This window comes from Microtus ochrogaster, linkage group LG1 (genome assembly GCF_000317375.1).
Source record: "Microtus ochrogaster isolate Prairie Vole_2 linkage group LG1, MicOch1.0, whole genome shotgun sequence".
NCBI classification, from domain to species: Eukaryota; Metazoa; Chordata; class Mammalia; order Rodentia; family Cricetidae; genus Microtus; species Microtus ochrogaster.
In genome coordinates, this window is record NC_022027.1 from 52,939,254 (window position 1) to 52,957,608 (window position 18,355).

The 18,355-nt window shown below is 40.9% G+C and overlaps 1 protein-coding gene across 4 annotated transcripts in view; it reads left to right on the forward strand.

Moving 5' to 3' along the window:
• Nucleotides 1–17,992, forward strand: part of Arhgap24 (Rho GTPase activating protein 24) — a 418,579-nt gene extending 400,587 nt beyond the window's left edge. For all 4 annotated transcript variants that reach the window (XM_026785338.1, XM_026785337.1, XM_013350910.2 and 1 more), the window contains 5 exons: nt 1,615–1,747; nt 4,386–4,459; nt 6,434–6,555; nt 11,752–12,817; nt 17,269–17,992. In XM_026785338.1, coding sequence (XP_026641139.1) covers nt 1,615–1,747; nt 4,386–4,459; nt 6,434–6,555; nt 11,752–12,817; nt 17,269–17,512 — 1,639 coding nt within the window. In that variant the 3' untranslated portion in view covers nt 17,513–17,992. The remainder of the gene's footprint in view (nt 1–1,614; nt 1,748–4,385; nt 4,460–6,433; nt 6,556–11,751; nt 12,818–17,268) is intronic.
• Nucleotides 17,993–18,355: the final 363 nt, after the last annotated feature.

Sequence of the window (18,355 nt, forward strand, 5' to 3'; positions counted from 1 at the left end):
TTCTAAACCCCCCTTTTTATAGCTTTCTCAGGACCTCTGGAAATTCAAGAGTCTCACAGTGGTATGCCATTTGTAATAGAAGGCTTCTTTCCTGCCTACCAGTTCTTGAATAACCACTCAAAGATTTAATATTTATTGTTAATGTTTGACCGATAGCTAACTTTTAACTTGCTAGCTTTTAACATTAACTTAACCCAATTCTATTTATCTAAGTATTGCCATGTAGCCGTGGTGTTATTAGTCTGCTGACGTGTTGTTCCTTGAGTAGCTGCACAATGTCTCCCAGACTCTGCTGTTCTTCTCCTGTATCTCTGCTTGGATTTCCTGCCTGGCTTTATCCTGCCTTGCCATAGGTCAAAGCAGCTTTATTTATCAACCAATGAGAGCAACACATATTCACAGTGTACAGAAAGACCATCTCACACTTGTCTTCACTGGCAACGTCTTCATGAATTCACAAGAAAGGGAGACACGAACCACAAAAATGTAAATTAATGTTCTTGCAGATTATCCTGACACTCTGGGTATATAACCAATGTTAAATTGTGAAAGTTACGTAAAGGTAATATTAAATGTTCCTAGCACTGTGCTTTTAGGGGCTATAAGAACCCATAAATATTTTATAATATTAGACAAGGAATTATGCAAAATCAGTTCTGTTCAAAATAAGCATGCTAAGTTTCAGATATCAGAAACCACATATCTGTGTCTTCCCAAAAATAAATTCAACCTTTTGAAGATGAAGTGAGAAGCCAGAACTAATGTATGCATTCACACTTACACAGACTTGATGGAGGCTTTGTAAATCGTGTCTTATATCATTTACGAGCTGATCTATTCTTATTATTTTCCAAAGTTAGTGCTTTTATTTATTGTTAGCTACATGTTAAAAAGGAATGATTGACCTTTTAAATGTTTTCAAGACAGCCTGGAGACTTTGTATCCATCAGTGTCCCTCTCCTGCCACCTGTGGTGACCTTTACTGGCCATGTGGAAACCCATGCCCCCTGAAAACTGGATCAGCTGATTCAATGGAAAACTTTGACCCAATTTTCTTTCTTTTTTCCCCCCCAATTTTCTTTTTTTTTTTGCTTTTTTTTTAAATTTATTTATTTATTAAGGATTTCTGCCTCCTCCCCGCCACCGCCTCCCATTTCCCTCCCCCTCCCCCGATCAAGTCCCTGTCCCTTATCAGCTTGAAGAGCAATCAGGGTTCCGTGGGAAGTCCGAGGACCGCCCACCTCCATCCAGGTTTAGTAAGTTGAGCATCCAAACTGCCTAGGCTCCCCCAAAGCCAGTATGTGCAGTAGGATCAAAAACCCATTGCCATTGTTCTTGAGTTCTCAGTAGTCCTCATTGTCTGCTATGTAAGTCCTGTTTTATCCCATGCTTTTTCAGACCCAGGCTAGCTGGTCTTGGTGAATTCCCGAAAGATCATCCCCATTGTCTCAGTGTGTGGGTGTACCCCTCGTGGTCCTGAGTTCCTTGCTCGTGCTCCCCCTCCTTCTGCTCCTGATTTTCCCCCCAATTTTCTTATAAATACATTTGACAAAAAAAAAAATAGAATCATGTGAATCTGTGCCAAAGAGTGTCTCCAAACTTCTGTCTCCGCAGCAATACGGACGTCCACACTGTGGCATCCCTGCTAAAACTGTACCTCCGAGAACTTCCCGAACCCGTCATTCCTTATGCAAAGTATGAAGACTTTTTGTCATGTGCCACACTGCTCAGCAAGGAAGAGGAAGCAGTAAGTCCAAGTTGCTTCTGCATAAACGTGTGTTCAGGATGTTGGTGACACTTTTGTCTTCAATTTAAGAGTTTCCTCCCCCACCCTACCCCCACTCCAATCCTTGAATTGTTTTACCTTGTGCTATGTGTGACATCACATCGAGATCGCCATGTGTAGCCAAACACCCAGTTTGACCCTTTTTGATTAAGAGAATACAGAAGGATAGGTGAAATCACTGCCCTTATGATCCCCTAGTGGCCGAAGGCAGTGCTGCCTTGGGCCTCCTGGTCCAGGAGAGGGCTGACCCCTGTTTCTTAGTGCCGTGTTGTTAGTATTATCTTCCCCCAAAAAATGGCATAAAAATGTCCTGTGTACCAACTAGTGGCTCTACTTGTTTTGTTAAAAATCATTTTGTGTGTGTGTGTGTGATATTATTTGTTCACTATAAATCAACCATTGAAAGTATGTGTTTCAGTATCTTTTGTATGTTCTCCAAGCTGTTCAAGCATGACCAAAATCTAATATTAGAATATGTAATGTTTTTATTATCCCAAAATGGTCCTCAGTCCTTATTTTCCCATTTCTCTTCCCCTATTCTGTAGCTGCTTCCCTTATAGACTTCCCTCTTCCAGACATTTCATCTCACTGTTCAGTGTCTTGTCTGTCTTGTAACTTCTTCCTTATGTTCTTGAATTCATTTATGCTGTGCCACACATCAGTATTTCATTTCTTATAATTCCAAATTATATTATATTTTATCCATTCATCAGTAAGGAACACTCATTTTACTTCCGATATTTGGTTATTGAATAATGTCTCCATGAATGCCCGTGTACCCACCAAGTTTGTACTGACACGTTTTACACATGTCTTACTTATGTACCCAAGAGGTGGGATTTTGGGACTACTCAAACTTTGCCTTAAGAGGCCGTGAGATTTTCAAACCTTATCAGCAAATGTGCCGTTCCCAGCTTCTCCACCTGTCTGCCATCAGGAGCTGACACTTAGCATAGGCTCTCCCACATGACAAGTGGTAGATCCCTGAGGATGAGTAATGCCTTTTTATCTAATCCCTAAAGGGCTTGGTTCCAGCATTCCCTGAGGATGCCTAAGCTGGTGATATTTGTGTCTTTTATATGAATGTGTATATTATTTGTATAGCCTATGCACAAATTTCTGTATATTTGAAGTCAGTCCTATATATGTATAAAGCCTAGTACAATACAGGGGTTCTAAACATAATGATTTGAGGGCTATTTAGGAAACATCTGCCCACGTTCAATACAGAAGTAATATTTTTAATCTACACTTGGTTGAATCTTCAGGTATGGAAAGCAACCATATTTGTCTATTGTTGTTGAACTGTAAATACAGTTTAGATACAAATATTCATATATGATTTGAAAACAGTTCTCCCATTCCATGTATTATCTCTTCACCTTCCAGATGCTGTATTTTATCAAAACTTTGTATCAGAAGTTTGTTTTTTTTTTAACAGTTTCAATGAAATCTGATTTACTCATGTTTATTGCTCTTTCTTTTTGTTTCCTGGCCAAGCAGCTCTTGTTTAATGGACGATCATAAGGATTTAGCACATGCTTTTTTTAGCTCTTGCTTCAGTTCTCACACTGAGAGCTGCAATCCTTCAGGACTCCATTCTTGTCTATGGTGTGAGGAAGACGGGGTGAGGGTAACTTTACTCCTCTGCCCATAACATTCAATGGTCTCAACACTGTTGAAAAACGTGTTCTCTCTACCAGTGGCTGTCTTGGCATTCACAGCCGGAATTGCTGCCTCTTTATATAAACACTCATATTTTGTGTGTTGCATAGCATTGTCTGGAGCTTTTTTTGTACCAAAAGAGAATACTTAAGTTGCTGAAGCAGAGGCCATCTGTCTTGTGAAACCTAAAATACATACCACTTCACCGTGTAATGAAATAATAAATCAGATCCCAATATCAACTGACCTCTCTGTGGCCTCTGTACGTTAGAGGACACTCTACAATCATCAAAACCACAGAAATTCATCCTTTGTGACAATCCCTTGAATCAGTCTTCCCAATGCTCTAGTCCCAACTATATAATGTAGATATGTCCTAGACGCATTCCACACAGAGAGTCGCTAGGGTCTGGCTGGGCATGTCTGACTGTATATGGCAGCCACTACCTCAATGCTGTTTATTTTTTGCAGATAACTTTATTGCAAATACAGCTGTCTTCTGTTTACAAGCCAACTGCAAAGAGTGTTTTATGTTTAAAATAGCCTCACTTTCAAACTTTCTCTGCAACGGTGACCTCCTGTTGTACACCTGCTATGAAGGAGGTGGCTCTAGGCAGTTGGCTTATTGCACAGAGACAGCACGGCATCTCTGAATGATAGTCTATTGTAACACTGTCTTTGACTGACACCTCATCATATGATATGTGACTTTATTTATAGGGGTATTTAAAATATCTGTGCGTCTTTGGAAATATTTCTAAGCTGTTCATTGTGACAGTGGAACGTTTTCATGGTGGGATCATTTACTGACTATATTTTAAAAAATTAATAACAGCAGCCACAAAGCCTGTCTGGCTATTTCCTATCTGCTTGAATCTCAAGACTAACACACGGAAAGATGACATGTATTCGCTCTCCTCTCTTTTGCGCTCAGGGCATTAAGGAATTAATGAAGCAAGTGAAGAGTTTGCCAGTGGTTAACTACAACCTCCTGAAGTATATCTGCAGGTAAGAGCTTTCCTAAACACGAAGCTAAGCCAGACAGCATCATATTTAATTTGGCGGTAATTTACTTGTCACAATGAATAAAGCAACATGAGAATCCATGTTAGTCTCACAGCAAGTTAATAAATTTGACAGAGATATTGCTAAGAGTTCCTGAGCACTAAAATTTGTTTGATTTTATAATTTGATGATTTTAAAATAGCTCTTACAGCCACACATTGAAGCCGTATTGATCTGAGCTTTCACCAAAGTCATTTGTGTCTCGCGCTCCAAAGAGCAACATGTGGGCCTAGGATGAAGAAGCCTGCTTGGGAATGCAGTCTGTCATGGACTATATTCTTCTACCTCTTTATGCAATTTCCCTACTTTTCCTGAGTAAAAGGAGGAAGTAAAACCAGATACTTCACACAGTTACCATGAGACTCGGTACTCAGCACTGTGGCCTTCACAGACAGTGTAAGTAGGTAGGCGTTCCCAGACCTCCATCAGATCTTTCTAGCGATTGCTGACTTTAGAAACAAGTAGGGCCTTCAATGTTACACCTTCCAAAAGCAAGAAAATGTTTTAACCAACACGTATTTACAAACTCAGAATGCTATCGTTCACCAGTTTTTCATTCATTCAGGTTATTGGGTTAGGCAAGAGAAGTTTGCCTCCTCAAGTAAAATGAAAAAATAGGCTTGTTTGAGTCTACTGCAATTCTCTGCACAATAAAAGTACTTCTCTTGAAATACTTAGGCAGATTTTTTAAACTTTATTTTTTAAATTTTTATGTGTATGTGTGACCATCATCTATGTATATACCAAGTGTATACCTAGTGGTAGCAGAAGCCAGAAGGTGGATTGCCTGGGTCTGGAATAGCTGTGAGCCGCGCAATGTGGGTGCTGGAAACATAAACAGAAAGGTTTTCCTACTAAAACTGCCCGAGGATGGACTATTTGGTGCTCTTTAACCTTTAACGCACAGTAAATTGAGATATACGTATTTGTAGTTTTTCATCAATAGAATTGACATTTTAGTTCCAAAAAATATTTGCACTTACATTTTAATAGAGCTCAACTGGAGCTCACAAATTCCCCATGACAATAGTGGTTCCTCTTCTGTGGAACCAGGGATTTTACTAGATGATCTCCTGTGCTGGTCTCTCACTGAATGTGTGCATCGTTGGTAATAGCCAAGACATTAGACACAGGCTAGTTGTGTGTTTTTATTACTGAAACAAAACACCTAAGGACATCAACTTTCAAGAATCAATGGTTGGGGTTGATTCATTGTGGTTTCAGAGTATCAGAGGTTCAGTTCACTGGTGATCTGTCTCATCACTTAGATCTTGTGGTGAAGCAGGAGATCTAGGAAGGAACATGGGACAAAAAGCCGTCTGTTTAGTGACCAGGGCTGTTTTAAAGCTTCACGTATCCTTCATTGGTGCCATGTGCTGCCTTGTTTATTGCATTTCAGGATTGAAGCTTTACTACCTTTTGTCTTCTTGCCCCTCTCTCTCTCTCTCTCTCTCTCTCTCTCTCTCTCTCTCTCTCTCTCTCTCTCTCTTTCTCTCCACTGTTGTCCATGATGAGCTGATTCTCCATATCTCCCTCAAGGATACCCCCTTGATGACTGGAACCTCCGTCTAGACCCCATCTTTGATGGTTCCCCCTATTTCCAAACACTGTCACGTAAACCACAACAGAAGGGAATGTGTGTAATTGACGCTCAAAATCCATAATAACATCCAAACACACTTAATTAACAGTGCAGATGAAACTGCACCAAGCCAGAGAAGTTCTTCGATACAGTGCCAAACCTTGATGTCTCAGCATTTGTAATGTCTGTGCACTGCAGTGAGAGGTGTTTGAATCCCCATATAGTTTCCATAGCCATCCCTGAACATATTTCAGTTCATACATTTCCCAGTGATCCGCTTGATTCCACGAAGACACTGAATCTCACTGTTTCAATGGTACTCCTGCCACCACCAGGTTCCTGGACGAAGTGCAATCCTATTCAGGAATTAACAAGATGAGCGCCCAGAACTTGGCAACGGTCTTTGGCCCGAACATCCTGCGCCCAAAGGTGGAAGATCCTCTGACCATAATGGAGGGTAAGTGAGTGATGGCTTGTGCCCTCACCAGGAAGGAACCAAGTGGTTGGCCTTGGTTGGCACGAACCTAGTCTTCTAAGTGAGACCACAGTTTCTCAATGCTTTGTCTTTAAATGTAAAGTATTTTCTTTTGAGAAGGGAGTTTTCTTCACATTACTCAAACTAAAATTGTAAAATAATTCCACAATAGCACCCCTTTACAAATGAACATGCACAGATTAGCTGATCACCTGAAAATTCGGAGACAGAGCCGGGGCAAGTGCTCACTTTGCATCCAGTGCAACGGTCAGGTTACTTTTATTTAGTAAGTATTTATTTGTTTGAAGAGAGTCAATGATTTCAAATGGTTAACAAATTTGGCTTTTTTTTCACTTTTTTTATTTTATTGAGAAAAGGAAATAAAAAAGTTTCAAATTTGGCTTTTTATATGACAATGCTGTTTACTTGTTGGTTGAAACTTAAAGGAATTATTACTATTCAAATTACAAAACTTTCCACACTGTTTCCATTAATGGTCTACCTCTAGTTAGTTCTAGCAACTTTAAAGAATGGATGATTTTTCTTTTTTTACCTGTGAGTATTGCTATCATTGTTTTCTAAAAATGACTTGATTGAACATCTCTGAGTTCAATAGGCAACTTAGAAGAAAGGATAACTAGTTTTAGTTTCACTCAGAGTTTATTTAGTCTCAAAGAAAGTATGATGTTCTTCCTTTCTTGTGAGTCCTAAGATTTTTATTCTACATTTTGAGTATGCCAGACAAAGCCATCAAGTATGTACCTATCATCTTTGCTCACTTAACGGCACTTTTCTGATATTGAGGGAAATGCAAGTTAGCATCATAGTTGGGTAGAAGATAATCCAAAAAACTTAATTACCATCTAAAGAATTTGATAGACACAAGGATGCTTTCTGTCTGGTCACGCATATAAAACGGACATAATATCACATAATAAAATAGAAAGAGATGAGTGTGAAAGTCTTGTAGGCAGAGGAAAAATTGACCATGGTGGGAGGGGGATTAGAAAAGGTACTGATAGGAACAACCAGAATGGATTATATACATATATGAAAAGGTCAAGGAACATATTTAATAAAAATTAGAATAAGAGAAAAGGTAATCATGTATAAAGTCATATCTATATACTGAAATACTATGAACAACAAATTAAAGTTCAGATTCCTGGACACCTTGGCACCCTAGAGTCACTGAGAAAGGAGTCTCGGTGAAAGACCGTGTGAGCAGACAGTCCTGTGGGCATACGTCCATGGGAAACTCTCTGGGTTACCACGATGGGTGGGGAAGATCCATACTAAATGCAGGCACTGTTCCCTTGCGTGGGGCCCAGAGAAAGCTGGCGGAACACTGCGCATGCATGCCTCATCTCTCTGCTCTTGACTGCAGACATGATGTGACCTTTTGTGGCTTTTGCTTGATTTCCTGCTATGATGGACTGTATCCTAGAATTGTGAACTTAGAAAAGTCCCCCTTTCCCCTAAGTTGTGATTTGTTGGGGTGTTTCAACACAGCAACAGAAATGAAACTGAACAGCTGTGTAATTGCATTTGTATATTAACTTCTAGCAAAAGTAAAACTGTAGCCATCGAAATCACAGTAGTGATGACCATGAGCAGGAGATGTGGGTAAAAAGGCTGACAGCAAAAGGGCACAGGGGAAATTAACCATATTATAATTAGGTAGTTTTTCCAGGGCTATGTACACTTGCCATAACTCATTGCATATCCTCAGACGTAGAAAATGACAGCTATATACGTATTTGCTACAAACATATAATTTGAATTCATAGTGTATAAAATACTGCCTATGTATCTTTACAGGAAAATTAGATTCTTAGCCAATGCTTATAAAGCAAACTGCCTGGATATGGCTTTTTAATTTAACCTGCACAGAATGATATGAGCCATGAGGGAATTGCTGGATTGGACAGCTCAGTGTGATTCCAGAGTTAGCCTGGACTCTGCATAAGAGGCTGGTGATTACAACTGCTTAGACCTCATTACTGGGACTGGATTCTCTGCACCAGCATTCTAGGGAAGTAAACGACAGCCAGGAATGGAAGAAAGGAAGCAGCGGTAGCAGGCACACATCATCATCACCAGTTACAGAATTGAAAGTCCCTTTGCGGGAGACTATTACCATTGATCATCCCAGAGACTAGGTAGCAGAAAATGTCCTGACACACAAGAAAGAATATTCTCAATCTGTGGGGCCTTGACACTCACTCTGCCTTGTGATGGCACACTTTATCTTGGATGCTCGCAAGCTCATCTTGAAAACACGGGAAATTTGTTGTCTGGTTAATTAAATGTCGCCCAGAATCCATAACTATCATAAAAAGCAGCGAAGCTTCAAATGCTATTATTCCAGGGATGGAAGAAAGGGTTCATTTTTCCCCCAGTGTTAGGCAAAGCCATTTGTGATGGAAGGTGTCAATCTTCACAGCTCTGCCTGTCACACAAACAAGAAGTGTCACGTTCTTGCTTTCAGTGATGAGAGGGCTGAGGACCACTTTAAACATCCCTGTTCTATTTTTATTCATATGTATGCATGTCATTATGTCTTCATGTATGCACACACAGCTCATGCAGGCTCCTGCAGAGGCTAGAAGATGTTGTCACCTCCCTAGAGCTGCAGTTACGGGCCGTTATGAGCCACCACACGTGGGCGCTGGGAACTGACCTCACTGTTGAGCTGTCTCCCCAGCCCAGACCGTGTTAATTTCTTTGAAGTTTTTGTATTAGACTCACTGTGTTGAATATGTGACTAAAGAAGCAGAGCTTACTGGGAAAGAGAAGCTGAATGGACCCACAAAGCATTTCCATTGTCTTGCTTTTCCACCTGCAACGCTGCTATAACTGCTGGTGATTCAGTAAAACTTGCCCTTAGCTTCCCTGTTAAAATCAGCCTAGATTTAGTGATTGTCACCCCATTTTTAAATCTGAGCATGGAAGTGTGTGACAACAGATGCAGAATTTGGAACCAAAAGACTGGGTATTAAACTTCACCTTGTCATTATTCATCTGTGACCTTAAGCAAAGATGTTAACCTTTCCTGACCTCGATTCCCTCATCTGAAAAAAAAGTGCTGTATTCTGTCTCCTGGGCTTTTTGTGTGAGACGCTTGGAGTGTTCCCACCTATTGCAGCGTCTCTCAGACACAGAGGAATCATCTAGGAGCAGTGTGAAGATGCAAATTCAGACGCAAGTGTGTCCAGGAAGGTCCTGAACCGGTGAAGCTTCCAGATGACAGTACTGTTTCTAGACTTTCTTGCTGTCCTATGAAACCTACATAAACACACAGCATCTTACCTCCCACCCAGTGACTATTACATTGAAATATGACTTTTAATAAGAAATGTATATAATGTTTATGAACTGTAAATATTGGTCTAACAGCTACCCTGCCACACTGGAAATAATAATTTTTGAATTTTGAATCATCATAGAAACAGTATGCAGAATATGGATGAGAGTGACATTTTTCCTATTTAGACTGAATTTAAGTGTTTGGGTGGCGTGGTGCTTTAAGGGAAAGGGCAGCTATGTCCTGCATTTGACGGCTGCTCCCAGTTAGCCCGGTTAGCTGACTTAAAGCATTTCTAGTAACTACAGTGTTGGGACTTCCTCAGAGTCAGCTTTTATTTTCTACAGTGAATCAGTGATACTTTGTTCTCTGACTGTTTCTTTTTGTTGTTGTTGAGAAGTGAGCATGTTTATTAACATGTTGGGATCTTGCATGTGATCCTCCTTCCGCATTGCTTCTGTGTTATTGTTCATCGTCTTAATAACAATTCTGTAAGTCCATCCTTTTCATTACATGGAACTTTTACATCTGTATATTGTGTACTCAGTTGTCAGTGAGTGAGTAGAGATTCGCTTAAGTGCCTGGAGCCAATAAAATTCTTCATGTCTATCAAGAGGTTCTGTACACCTGCTGAGCCAAGTCAACACTCAGCTGGGCAGGCAGGCCACAAGTTCAGTCAGCCTACAGTTTCTGTTTGTGCTTCAAGGTCAGCCAGAGGTGAGAGCTTGCAGGCTCCTTCCTTCTTTCCAGAGCCTGAAAGTAAGGGAGACTGTTGCTGTCTAAAGTCTCGGCAACACGGTTTCATTCCCAGGGTTGTCCTTTACCATCTGGATTGGTACAGTGTTTTCTGTCTTACCTCTTACTCATTGATTCAGATGGAAAGGATGGTTTTGAGATGCTTTATGTAATTAATTGGAAAAAAGGCTTTTTTTTTTGTGCCTAAAGCAAGCTTCTAATAGATCCCATAAGTCATCACTGAATGGAGTCTTCAGGAGGAAAACTAGACTTCAGATGATGGCAGCTCTCCAGAACAGAGCGCTTCCACCCGATACAGTTCTTTTGCCCTGGCTGCCGGACCGTTGGCTGTCATGGGGCGTGTGTGTTTCTAATTTTAAGTTACGATGATGGGTACCAATATCATGATATTCCAAGCAACTCAAAACGGCATGGAGACACTGCTTTATCAAGATTTCTCCATAATGCTTACATCTTTAAGTTAATTCCCATAATTCTGAAAACGTTGATTCTGAAAATGCTACTAGTGCTTTTATGGAAAAGATGATTTTTAGAGGTCCTTACTCTACCATTCTAGCCAATGTCCCTTAGCCCTAAATCTTTTTAATGACAAAAGTCACATGGAACTTCATTGGCTTATTGTAGTAAAAAGATGGACCATGTACACACCATAGTCCATCTAAGGCTCTACCCAAATACAATACTAAAGCAACAGTGATGGTTTAGATTAACATGACCTCTTCTTAAGCACTTAATGCTGGAAATATTAAACTTGCAATAAGTGTTGTATATAAAATAAAGTCCTGGCTCTAAATCATATTACTCTGACTTCAAGCCCAGAAGTCTGACCTCTGTTAGTTTGGTGACCTAGTCAAGATAATTCATCTTTAAAATAATGTAATAGTGATTATATGTGTATATACACATACATATATATGTGTTTTTACAGTTCATGGCACAGACTAGATGCTCAAGAAACTAGTTTGTATCGCTAATATATAATCATGAGTATAAGTTCTTATTGGTAATAGTCATAGTAAATTTCTTCTAAATATCTCTCCTCAAGAGTCCAATTCAAAACGGAAACACATCAAAACCACCTCACTCACTCTATTTTCTTTTCTCTGTAATTACAGGCACTGTGGTGGTCCAGCAGTTGATGTCAGTGATGATTAGTAAACATGACCGTCTCTTCCCCAAGGACACAGAGCCTCAAGATGGACTGAGCAGCAACAACAATGACGGTCATAAGAAAGCCACTATGGGTCAGTTGCAGAACAAGGAAAATAACAACACCAAGGAGAGCCCCGGCAGACGGTGCTCTTGGGACAAGTCTGAGTCCCCCAAGAGAAGCAGCATGGAGAATGGATCTCCCACAGCTCTGTCAGGCAGCAAAACCAACAGCCCAAGGAACAGTATTCACAAGCTGGATAGCTCCAGGAGCCCCCCTCTCACAGTCAAAAAGAACCCAGCCTTCAATAAGGGTAGCGGGATAGTCACCAACGGGTCGTTCAGCAGCAGTAATGCAGAAGGTGTTGAGAAAATCCAAACCACCCCTAATGGGAGTTTACAAGCCAGAAGGACCTCTTCCCTGAAGAGCTCTGGTACCAAAATGGGCACTCACAGTGTGCAGAATGGAACGGTCCGCCTGGGTGTTTTGAACACGGACACTGTAGGGAACCCCTTGAATGGTCGCAGCATGAGTTGGTTGCCCAACGGCTACGTGACCCTGCGTGACAACAAGCAGAAGGAACAGGCTGTGGAGTCAGGCCAGCACAACAGGCTCTCCACCTACGACAACGTTCACCAGCAGTTCTCCTTGATGAACCTCGACGACAAGCAGAGCGTGGGCAGTGCCACGTGGTCCACCTCCTCCTGTGAGATCTCCCTCCCCGAGAACTCCAACTCATGCCGCTCCTCCACCACCACCTGCCCGGAGCAAGACTTTTACGGTGGAAACTTTGAGGACCCTGTTTTAGACGGACCCCCGCAGGATGACCTTGCCCATCCTGGGGACTACGAGAACAAAAGTGACCGCAGGAGTGTGGGTGGTCGAAGTAGCCGTGCTACCAGCAGCAGTGACAACAGTGAGACCTTCGTCGGCAACAACACCAGCAACCACAGTGCACTTCACAGTTTGGTGTCCAGCCTGAAACAGGAGATGAACAAGCAGAAGATCGAATATGAGTCCAGGATAAAAAGGTGAGAAAACTCAGAAATCATTAGTGTGACCAGAGAGTTGCAACAGCTTCCCTAGGCGGCGTTGAGTCGTCCGGAAGCAAGCATGCTCCACCCAGGAGATCTGATTCAGGCTGTGTTTGGAACGTTGGGGAAGTTAGGTAGCATCTACCTCAGATCAAAAGCACAGAAGTCACTGGGCCTTGTTTCTGGGATAAAATAAGGTCCTCTTGAATGATTAATGAATATCCCTGTCTGTGGTAAAGGGCCCTGAGGGACAGACAACAGCCGGCTCTTTTCATTGGTAAGATAAGCAAAGAAACAGAGTAAAACCGGAAGCTGGGTAAAATGTTAGGATGAAATTTCAAAAGCAAAGAAAAGTTTTATTTCCGTTTCTCAACCATTTACTTCTGAGACAGTATTTTTAGCTCCCAGCCATCTCAGACTGGGAAAAATCTGATGAGCTCCGAGAGAGGACTGGTCCCAGGACGTGCAGGGCTCATTTTCCAGGCCCTTCTCTGACACTGAAATGTGTGGAGACCCAGAGCAGACACGTTCCGTCGACTAGCTTGGGGAAATGTGGTCCAAGCAAGGTGCAAGCTACATGATTATGAGAGCATGGTTATGTTAAAATCTATTTCACAGCAACTTATGCTCCCTGCTTAAGGCCCCGGGTGCACGGTTTGCTTAGCAGATTGCTTGGGGAAGCAGCCTGGGTGAATTAAGGGCCAGTAGCTGTGTTCTGTGTCCACTGTACTCCTGAGAGTCAGGGCTCCATCTAGACTGGATAGCAGAACTCACAGACAAAGCCTTACGCTAGAGACCTGAAGCTCACCTAACCCTGCCATGGTCACGGAATTATAAATAGTTTAAGCTTGTGCTCCTTTCGTGCACTGTATAGCAACAAGTGCTGAATTATGGGGTAAGGAGAAGCAGTGCTGAGGTTCAGGGCACCACAAGGAATGGCTGACCCAGGTTCAAGCCATCGGAGAGCCTCTTCATGCACAGCTTGCTGGGGTCGTTAATAATTTGACTCTATCAACTAACTGCCTTGATAACTCCAAACCCCACATTTAGTTATAAAATTACATGATGTGATATATGTATATATCTTCAGTACAGAGATGATAGATAAATGGACGATATACACAGTTGTCTTTAACATATTGTAATGAGTTTCCCATCTAATGATTAATTGCAAAACAAAAAAATAGCATACTTTCATAAGCTATGGAAAATTAAATATAAATTAAAGTACTGCTTAGGAGCCTGGAAAATTACTTCCCTTGCCAGAGTCTTTCTGTGAGCTTCATTGAAAGAAAACGAGCCTTTGTATGTTTCTCCATGGCACTATAATACCAGGTGGTATTTAAAAAGATTGCCGTCTTCTGAGGTATCTTCATTCCTAGGACCAGGATAGATGTATGCCACAACATCTGTAGTGCTTTTCAGATAGCTTGACAAACAGAAGAACTTTTAAAGAGCGTGTCATTTCAGTGACCCATGCCTCTTAGCTTTCTCTCCCCTGCCAAGCCAAGGGAGAGGTCAGGGGAGGTTGTTGCACACCCAGCACATGGGATGTGCAAGGATCGGTACTCTCATTACTTTCCTGCCATTGCTGTGAATTCTGCACACTTTCTTCCCATTCTCCGAACTCCACCTCATCAATACTATGGATGGTTAGAGAGAGAGAGAGATGGCAGAATGAGTGGTGGAGTATTTCCCTTTGTCTACCAATGAGATGTATTGTTTTCAGCCTCAAGTACAAGTTATGCGTTTACTATTCTTTCCTGCCCATCCCCTCATAGAAAACCCTGAATTGTACTCAAAGAAATCCATTCATATTATATCAGTTCTTTAGCTTGATTAATCTATTCTTAGTTTAGAATACTGTATTTAATTGTAATTTATAACTGTATAACTGTAATATATAACTGTATAACAATATCACGAAGCTGTGAATCAGACTACTTAAATCTGTAGCTCTCTGATTTTTCTCCTTCACAGGTAGAAATTTTGATGAAGATATCTTAAAGTCTCATACCATTGTTTGGGGCTTGTCCATTTATCCTTTTGAGTCTGTGTTGTGTATTAGATAGTGTGATGCTCTACAGGATGTTCAAAATCATTTATGTGCATGCTAATCAATCCAAGATCATGGAATAAATGTCATTTTTATATTAAGGGTTTCCCTCAAGTCCTCCTCTCTGACACTACTTTGGGAAGGCTTCTTTCCTTGTAGACTTACCATGTGCTGCTTCCATTGCTTTATTTACAAAATACATGCTTGATTATTGATCTAATGCTGCGTCTATTTTTCACCAATGGCCTATTTCACTAATTCCCTCTGTGTCTGCTGTATCTCCTCATCTTCTGTTTCTCTCTTCATAGTTTTGCTAAGGTATATTGGTCATTTTTAATCTACTCCCCCCCATCTATCTTAACTTTTGCTTATTGTATAATTTTTCCTAATTATTAGCCCATGTGATACTGTGTTTCTCAAGTCTAATTTCTAGTAATGTAATTCTCTTTTTTTAATGGTCCAAGTCTGCCACCCGTAGAAATTCTTGGGTAGATTTTATTTTTATTCCATAACTTGCAAAGAGAACTCATGACTCAAGATCTCAGTTGAATCTACTAGCACTTTTTGGCTTCTCTTATACCAGAGTCCCCATCTCTCACCGGCTGAAGAAGAGAATGGTCTCTCCTATCAGGCTTCAGTGTAGGGTAACACTATTGTGTTACTTACTATCCTATGTTGCATTTATTCCTGGGCCCTGACATCTGAAAATACTATTATTATTATTATTATTATTATTATTATTATTATTATTATTATTTTGGCTTCGAGACAGGGTTTCTCTGTGGCTTTGGAGCCTGTCCTGGAACTAAAAAAATACTATTATTTTAACTTTAACCTTGGCAAAGCACTCATAAAATGTTTCTAAAATTATCTAACACTTTTATGTGTTTGTGTTAAGGAAATTCCTTATTATTTTATTATTTTCTGCTTAGTCCTTTGGTTTCTGGATGTTTTGCACAAAGGCCTCTGACATACGAATGTGTTAATACATTTTCTGCATGGGTTATTTCGCTTGGTATTTAAGCTTTAGCTTTTTCTAACACATTTAGTTGAAAAATAGTTTTAGAGACTATAGAGAGAGGTTGCATTGTATGGTAATCCTGAGTGACAGCCAGCACGCTTCCAACCTCTTAAGTGAAAATTTGATTGTGTGTTGCAAATAGTCTTCTTAGCTATTGCACACTAAAAAGGGTTTGATTTGTGTTTTTGTTTTTGGATTCAAGTTATTCATAAAGGGATGCTAACTTCATGTTCAATTTAACTCTCTGCTTATCTGACCAAATTAATTTTTTATGTTACTATTAAGGTAATCTGCTTTTTAGGTTCTACTGGTCTGACAAACTTGAATGAAACCCCATGATCCTTTAGCTCAGAAAAGGAGATTTGTGCAAGTCAGCTGATAGCAGAGAAAGCCATCAAGAACCAAGTTTCAATACTCCTCTTCTAAAATCATAAATATACAAACACAAGGGTAATAGTCTCTTATAAAGAAACTACTTTAAATTCTATACTTATTGAAAGGACAGTTACATAGATGCACAGTATCTACGTCCTGTAAGAGAGTAACAATGTGTCAGAACAGCTGACATCAGGGCTAAGAGCTCAGTGGACAGCACGGTGACTAGAAAGCAGAAAGTCCGATATTTATTCAGCTCCAGCCAATGCTACCTTCCAGCCAACAATGCAGGTTTCCCTTGGTTTTGTTTGGCTGATTGTTTGATTTTGTTTTTTGACACGGGGTTTCTCTGTGTAGCAGCCGTAGATGCTTGGAACTTGATTTGTAGACCAGGCTTGCCTCAAACTCACAGAGATCTGCCTGCCTGTGCCTCCCAAGTGCTGGTTTGAAAGGCCTGCCCCAGCATGCCTGGCTATGATGTGGGTTACTATTGGTCCTTTCATATAGCAGGACCACACCCTCTTGAGAACTATTCTCATCAGGAGATGTAACCTGATGATGATCATTGCTGAAACATTTTCCCTAGATAGTTGTGTGATTATCTTCCTTCCTCCCCACCTCCATCACACTTCCCCATCCATTCAGTAAAGGCAACTTGCAGCAGTGTGCAGGAGGCTGCCCCGCCTCTGTCCCTTCTGTGCTGTGTGCTTGAGTCTCCAGCTTGTCTGTGCTGACTCTACTAATTCACCATGAAGTGACAAGGGAGCACTTCCCAGAGATGTCCTAGAGACTCATGATGATGACAATAAATCACAGTAGCAAATAGTAAATCAATAACACCGAGAAAACCTTATTAGACATGGCTTTGACGCTTTGACAGGGCTCATTTTGATTTTGTAAATGCTGTAGACAGTTTAGAAAACAGATCTCGTTTGCGCTCACCTTTCAGAGATAGAGAATTCACTGTCTCTTGCTTCCCCTTCCCACGCTCTACAGCTTAGAACAGCGGAACCTGACTTTGGAAACAGAAATGCTGAGTCTCCACGATGAACTGGATCAAGAAAGGAAGAAGTTCACCATGATAGAGATCAAGATGAGAAACGCCGAGCGAGCCAAAGAGGATGCAGAGAAACGGAACGACATGCTCCAAAAGGAAATGGAGCAGTTCTTCTCCACGTTTGGAGACCTGACGGTGGAACCCAGGAGAAGCGAGAGAGGAAACACGATATGGATCCAGTGAGCCTTTCTCGGCTGTCCTGGAGAACTCCAGGGAGGACTCTGGGAACTTGGGGGCAAACAGTATAGGGGAACAGTGTGGGTTCAGGTGGCTGGTCTGTGTAGAGCTTCATCTGGTGAGGAAATCTCATTTACAGACATCACTATCCATATCTACAGTGTGTACCAAAGTTCTATCACGCTCCATAATGCTACTGTCAAGTGTTACAACTGGATATGTGTATAGAAAGTAGTTTCTAAAATGTCAATTAATAGTAAGAAGCATATCTCAATGATTATTTTATTGCAGGTCCCGTATTTAAATGTTGAATCAATATGTTGCTGCAATTTAGCTTGCATTCAAGCTTCACCTCTTGCACTTAACATAAGCTATTTTTGGCATCGTGTTATCATCCGCTTATTTTATAGATCAATATTTTTATTTCCCTTTTTGCTGAGGAAATGGAGATAAGAGGAAATATAAATATATAAATATATATAAGATGAGTTATTAAAGTCAGAGAACACTTTGTGGCTGTGCTGTTTGTGCCAATAGACCTTGCCATGACCAAAAAGAGAGATGTAAGAATGTTTTATAAAATATAGAAGAATCACCAGATACCTGTCAATCATTCTTTAAATTCTTCAGTGTGGCCTGGCGGGTGGTGGGAGGTGGGGGTCAGTGATATGAGGTTTTCCCGTGTAAGCACGAAGACCTGAATTCTGATATACAACAACCACATAAAGATTCAGATGTAGCCTCCCACACCTATGTAACTCCAGAACTGGGAGTAGAGGAAGCTAGAGCTTTGCTAGACACCAACCCGGTTGTGAGAGCCTTTTCTTGGGGAGACATATCACGAAAGTC